The sequence below is a fragment of the Aricia agestis genome, chromosome 1 (genome assembly GCF_905147365.1).
Source record: "Aricia agestis chromosome 1, ilAriAges1.1, whole genome shotgun sequence".
Classification (NCBI taxonomy): domain Eukaryota; kingdom Metazoa; phylum Arthropoda; class Insecta; order Lepidoptera; family Lycaenidae; genus Aricia; species Aricia agestis.
Window position 1 is genome coordinate 23155692 of NC_056406.1, and position 7080 is coordinate 23162771.

General features: G+C 33.2%; 1 protein-coding gene across 1 annotated transcript; it reads left to right on the forward strand.

The window, feature by feature from the left end:
- The first annotated feature begins 355 nt into the window (after window positions 1–355).
- LOC121728369 (UPF0430 protein CG31712) lies at window positions 356–4445 on the forward strand. Its single transcript, XM_042116539.1, has 5 exons — window positions 356–610; window positions 691–850; window positions 965–1165; window positions 2039–2122; window positions 3969–4445. Exons 1-5 carry the CDS (start codon window positions 456–458, stop codon window positions 4128–4130), a joined length of 762 nt encoding a protein of 253 aa, XP_041972473.1. The 5' UTR covers window positions 356–455; the 3' UTR covers window positions 4131–4445.
- The last annotated feature ends 2635 nt before the right edge of the window (window positions 4446–7080 follow it).

A 7080-nucleotide genomic window follows, 5' to 3' on the forward strand; every position in this document is an offset into this window, starting at 1 on the left:
GTTAAGATTGTTAAAATTAAAATTAAAAAATATAAATGAAAACCCCTCATAACCAGAAACGTGCACTTTTGTGTTCCTTCCAAAACTCCATCGAAAATTCAATAAAGCGTCTACCACTTTACTGAATCGACCAACTTGACTTCTTGACTGAATTGACTTCATACTTAGACTTTGACTAGACTTTAGACCTAACTGACCTGACGATATAGAAAAAATTGTAATAAATAATATTGTTTTCCAGCCATAATATTGTACTCGACACTGGCCATGGTTATAGCCGAAGTGCCATTATAAGAAAAAAAAATTGGCGTTGTCAAATGTGATATGTCAATTTGTCAAAACTCATTATCTCAAGCTTGGTTGAAATATGGTTGAAATCCTGTGTGATTTTTTGTGAAACTTATTAACTTTGCAATCCTTAATTACTAGTGATCTAGTTACGCCTTCCATTAATAATGGGTAGATCGCGATCACGGAGTAAAACTCCTCGGCGACATCATAAAAGTAGCAAACATTCGAGGAAGAAGAGCCGCTCCAAGGATCGTTCCTCTTCTAGAAGCAGAAGCTCGAAACATGTTGAGAAATCTAGAGAACGTAGTTCGAAGTCCAGGTAAGTTTAATAATTAAGTTGTATTATTGCGCGGCGATTCGTGATTGTAAGTATCATAATTGACATTGTATTTTTCGCAGAAAAAGGTCCCACTCCGCGTCTTCGTGCACAAGTAGCGATGCATCATACGATGGCAGTAGAAATAATAGGAAGAAATCAAAAAGTCGTAATAAAATGGATGAAGTGGATCGCTTGGCCGAGATGGAGAGGCAAAGACGTGTCAGAGAAGCAGAACAAAAGGTGCAAATGAGCATGCAATTGTGTTTATTTTTTATTACCTCAATACCATCTAGTTTAATATTAGAGTAACATAAACAATATGATAATAATAATGATACTCATAACTAATTACAGGTAGTTGAAGAGGAAGCAGCGAAAAGAATAGAATTATTGGTAAAGAAAAGAGTGGAGGAAGAATTGGAAAAAAGAAAAGATGAAATAGAACAAGAAGTAGCAAAGAGGGTGGAAGAAGCTAAACGAAAGATGGAGAAGGAGATGATGGAGGAGTTGGAAAGGCAAAGGGAACAACAGCGGAAAGAAGAGGCAGCCAGACAGGTAATTATTATACCGAACCTTCAGTCATGTGTAAAAGCAATACGGGCTATTCTTGCTTTTACATGTGACCCCCACACACAACAGCCGAGCCCGTTCGCTCGGTGGCTTACACATACTTCAATGTTTATGATATAAACATAATATGCTTAAAAAGACTAATAAAGTATTATTTCGATCATATCTGTTAAAGGTCCGGTCAGGTGTAGTTCGAGTGCATACAAGAAATTTTTTCTTGAATTTTGTAATTTGTAAAAATATTATACGAGAGACTTAGAATCTTTACTACATCCTCCATTCGAATAACATATTGCATGTCATATAAGCACCTTATGAGGCATATTGCATTAGCACTTTGTGATGCCGCAAGGGTAAATCGGCAAGCATTTTAAAACTGTTCACTTGACTGTCCTCGGCAGTCACGTAGTGTATAAGTCAGGTCAGGCGACTGATCAAGATTCCGAAGCCTAAGAATTAAAGGAGTTGCAGCTTGGGGACCAGCGGTGAAAGCTGAAGGTATTGTTTGAATCTATTTTTTGTATACAAGTATTTCTGTTTTATCTAGGTAGGCTCCAAGATTATATCTTACCACCAATACCAAGGAAGAATGACATGATCAAAATATTTTTGAGAATAATATTCTATTATGGATGTAGTTAATGTTTAAGTGTGAGGCAAAATTGCACTTTGTGTTTAAACTAGTATTGTATTAATTGCATACTATCCTAAAAATTTTATTTATTTGTAAAAAATGTTATTCCCTTGTTAAAAACTGTTTATAAATGTATAATACAAAATATATAATTATGATTTATTTATGTAAATTTTCATAAATAGTTGTTAACCAAATTATTTACAATTATCTTCTTTATACAGGAGGAAGAGGCTCGTAAGAGAAAAGAGCTGGAGGATATCATGGCCGAAAACAATAGAAAGATTGAGGAGGCTCAAAGGAAATTGGTAAGAATATCGTTCAAATATTTTTATTGATTTTCTTATTAACTGTTAACCCTTAGAGGCTACAATGATTTTGTGTACTATTATGACTACAACGGGTGTAAAAACACCCGGTTCTTAAAATTGGAAAACAATAACATATTTAAAATCTTAATATTTAAAAAATGGGCTTAAAATGTTATTTGGTATTTAACCCTTTAACAAATGCATAATCGGGCTGAAATTTGGCATGCAGGTAGATGTTATGACGTAGGCATCCGCTAAGAAAGGATTTTGATAAATTCCAACCCCAAGGGGTTAAAATAGGGGATGAAACTTTGTATATAATAATACTTCTTAACGCGAGCGAAGCCGCGGGCAAAAGCACGTTTATTATAAAAATACCTTGTACCATGACTGAGGAAATATTACTACCTGTATGAAAAATCTACTATATTGTTTATATACAAGTGTCTTAATTTATTGATAAGTCTTATTATTTTTTATAATCATGGAGCAGACAATAATAAGGCGCACAAAAATATTTATGAACTTATAAAAAAATATATCTTCTTTTGTAATTGAAATTTCCATAAAATTTGTATACTTACTAAAAAGTTTCTATGTCACGAAATAGCGCTGCTGCCTACGAATAATAAAAACTAAGGATTCGTAACTCCCATACTATTACCGTTTTTTCCTTTTGATATGTCATGTAACGTCAGCCTAGTACCGCTCAAGGTCACCTAAATATTGCAAATGTATTGAAATGTGTACCTAAGGTACACTTTTTTGACAAGTATTGTGGAGAATGGTTTTTGACGGAGTTACTATTCCTTAGTTTTTATTATTCGTAAGCTACTGCTAATGCTGAGCTGGGTCCATCTTTGGCATCACACAATATAATGTTCATCTAATTATACTTTGTCCTTGTTCTTGCGTCTGTTTGTAAATATTGTGTTGTGTGATGTGTCTTATTTTTATTCTTATTCTTAAATAAATTATCCAAGGCAAAAAAAATTTGAATTTTATATCATAGTAACGTAAACAAAATCGAAATAAGCTTAGAAAGTTCAGCTTGACAGCCTTTTTTGGCGACAGTACTTTATGCATCACTAACGGCCGTTCCTAATATTCAATCTATCTCTGGTCTGACATACAACCAATCGTAGCTTACATTGAATTGACATAAAATATATGTCTCTAATGTCTAATGTGAGCTATTCCTATCTCTAGTAGGGCAAAACCAGAGATAGATCAAATATTGGGAACGATCGTTAGTGAATGACTTTTGCCTGTGATCCAATTTATCAGGCTTATTGATATCCAAAGTAGTTTTTGAGACAGCCTATGATCTTAAATGAAACATAAAAACGATTTTTTAAAAGAATGAGTTTATAATAAAACTAAGCATCTAAATAAACATTTTACTTTCGACAAATTTTTATACCCCACTATGACTACAACGGGTGTAAAAACACCCTGTCCACCTTCGTATATCAAAATCTGCATGTGCTAGTCACTGTGTTTCCTGCGTATTCAGAGGCTACTTACCTTTTAGAAGAATACACAAAATCACGAAGCGATCAGTTCGCGCATAAAAAAACTATAGCCAAAAGATGACGTGACCCGGGTGTGAAAACACCGTTGTAGCCTTGTAAGGGTTAAATATTATACCTTGATAGTGGGAATCGCATACACAATAGGTTTTCAATTGTTATGCAACAGTCGGGTGCCGCTTGGGGATTGTTGGGTTGCATAATTATTATTATCAAAATAAAAAGAAATGAAAAATGACAAGATTAATTTATGTTGCAATGATGTTAAGCTATTGATTTATGATTCATTATTATTACTTTCTCAATTTCAGGCCGAAGAAAGGTTGGCAATGATAGAAGAACAAAGAAAAATGGATGAAGAAAGGCAAAAGTTAAAGAAAGAACAGGAAAAACGCATAAAAGAAGAACAAAAGAAAATTTTAGGCAAAAACAACTCAAGACCAAAATTATCGTTTTCGCTGAAGCCACTCTGATGTGTAATTGTTTATATTTTAACATTGTTATGAGACAAATTAGTAAGAGTATGTCGTCATTAATTTTAAGTATCATCTTCACAGTTTTGCACACAAGCATGAAAATTATTTACATGATGAAACAATCTGAATATCAGTAACAATTATTATGGTTAATTAAATTAAAACTATGAAGTATGATTTTTAATAAAGGAGAAGGAATATAGTGGTCCCCACTACTAAAAAGACCTATATTGATTTATTATCCATTAAATATAGAGTAACTTTCATTATGAGACAAATTAAAAATAAGCTGTCAGTAAAAAGTTATGAGCATATGAAAAAAATTTTTTTTTGTGAAAATATTGATATTGATCTATTTCAGTGAAAACCTAATAGGAAATGCCAAGCGACATGACATAACATAGATTGAGTAGTTAAAAAGTGCAACGGATCATATTACTATTTTATGGAATAAAATGGTAGAAAACTTTTTCATTCTGTCATAACTTTTTACTTATAACAGGATATTTTTGGTTGCGGGCCAGTTATAATGAATCCGTATTGAGCAGATCATTACGTAAGTGTTATCGGTTGTGGACATTTGCACCAAACTCAATACATTTTTATTACATCTACAATATTTTTCATACAAAATGGTAAAAAAACACGAATTTTCATTCAGCCATAACTTTTCACTGACAGGGTATTTTCAATTGCAGTCTGGTAAAGGTGCCCATACATGTCGTTTCGATCGATCGTCAAGAAAATCGTCCAATCGATCTTTTGAACGTAAAATCGTTTACGATATTGCTACACTCGTACAATTTGTCGTTCGATTTTAACATCAAGGAGATAAATCGTTACGATAATTGTCCCGTGTATGGCCACCTTTATAATGATTCAGTATTTAGTTGACAATAATTTTACTATATAGGTCTTGTTAGTGGTGGAAATTTGGACCAGACTCCATTTTAAAACATACTCCTTTCTCAAAGTCAATTAAGCAAACATTAATAAATAATTATTATTCATTTACTGGCTCTGGTATAGAATAAAGTTATCCTAGGTTTACATTATATATTTCGTCCTTTGTATATGTACGCAAAACAAAATACAATATAACCCATATTAATTATTGACCCAGTGTAAATTGATAGCATGATAGATCCTATTCATATTGTATTCTTAATAATGTACAACCATGAAAGATTAAACTCCAATTTATTCTTTCAGTACAAAATATTTCCTTATGGAAATTATTTCCACTGGTGTACTTCAAAATCAACATTAGACTCGAAAGTAAGAAATATTTTCTAATAAATTTTTGTTGTAAATCTAATTAGACGAATTAGTCATTACATCGCTCGCCTAAAATCCCAGTAGGTACCATCGGGGAAATTGATTCATAGGCAGTTGATGGACCTAATATTATGGCATGTGGTTGGCTTATGTCAATTAAATGTTAGTTGTGAATTGTTATCGGTTGGATGGGTTTGACTTAACCCATCAAGCCCCAAGCGGCCCCCGGCGGCCGCATAATAATTGAATATCTATTGTGTCTGTGATTCCCACGATGAAGCATTAAAGCGACCAAATTACTAACGTCCGCCATCTGCCAAGGAATCAACTTCTCTGATAGTACATTGTTGTCATTTAGGGGAACTGGTTACTTATGTACATATTAAAATAATAATACATGTTATGGGATAACCCATTAACCCACAGTCAATAATGCTAACTATATTCAACAAACACATTTTCAAGTTCATTTGTTAAGTCGTTCTTAAGTACTGCTAGTTGCTTAGCTTAAATTTTAATAATACAAATAGATACACTCATAAATAAAGTTTAAAATAAGCCTTGTTGCAAAAATTAAAAAAATCATTTAGAGATACAGTTTGAAACAAATAAATACTCTAAAACAACATTATAATATTTTTACTAAGAAGTGTAATAATTGGTGGACAATACACAAATATTTAAGACATAGATGTAAATTCTAAGACATGATAGATAATGTGAATTGTGATCCATAAAAAACATTGGTATAAGTTATTACCAGTGCCGTAAATAGGGCGGTGCCACCGGTGCCCAGGCACAGGGCGTAGACTCTGGGGGGGGCGCAAGAATGGCCAGATCAGAGGGGCCTATACGTAGTATTGCTCGGGTACCTATAATATCTAAAAAAAAAAACAGGGGCGCAGTTATAGAATCTCGCACATGGCACAGGGCGCAAAAAATGTTATTTACGGCACTATTACTAGTTAATAGTTATACATAAACCTATGTTTTTTATGTTACAATTATAATGTACACATAACTCTCATATTGTTGCACTTTTTATATGTGCAATATTGTTTTATTGTGCCGCTTTATGGTAATGTGCTGCCCCATATCGGTCCTTCTATCTTAATATATTATGCATTTAGGACCGTCTATCACACTAGTGAGTAATAAAGAGCATCGCCGCGATCAAGACCACCCATCATTGGAATCACAAGACGTGTGATATGGTAGTTAAACCTGGCTTCCGAGGCTTTTTGAAAAGAGATATACTTTTTAAGAATATTGGTTAGTTTTTAGATGATAGCCAATCTAAAGCGCTAGTGAAATAAAAGCTTTTAAAAAGTTGACCTGCCAAAAAACTTTAAAACGGAAATGGAGATTTAATTTACCAAATGAATGTAACGAGGAAAGGTGGAGAATTCCATAAACCTTGAACATTTTAACGTCTACTGTGACTTAAGCCTTGTTCTTAAGCCAATTACAAATTAAATTACATTCGACTGTTATTATACATATATATAAATAGTAGCTTACAAATTTTTTCAGGAAATAAATATTAATTTAAGTACATTTCTCTGTTTCATTTAAATACCAGATTTATTTTAAAAAAATGTTGGACGCATTTTATAACACGCCGCACCACGCGGCACACCCATCGACGACGAGCCAAAACGCCCGTCTG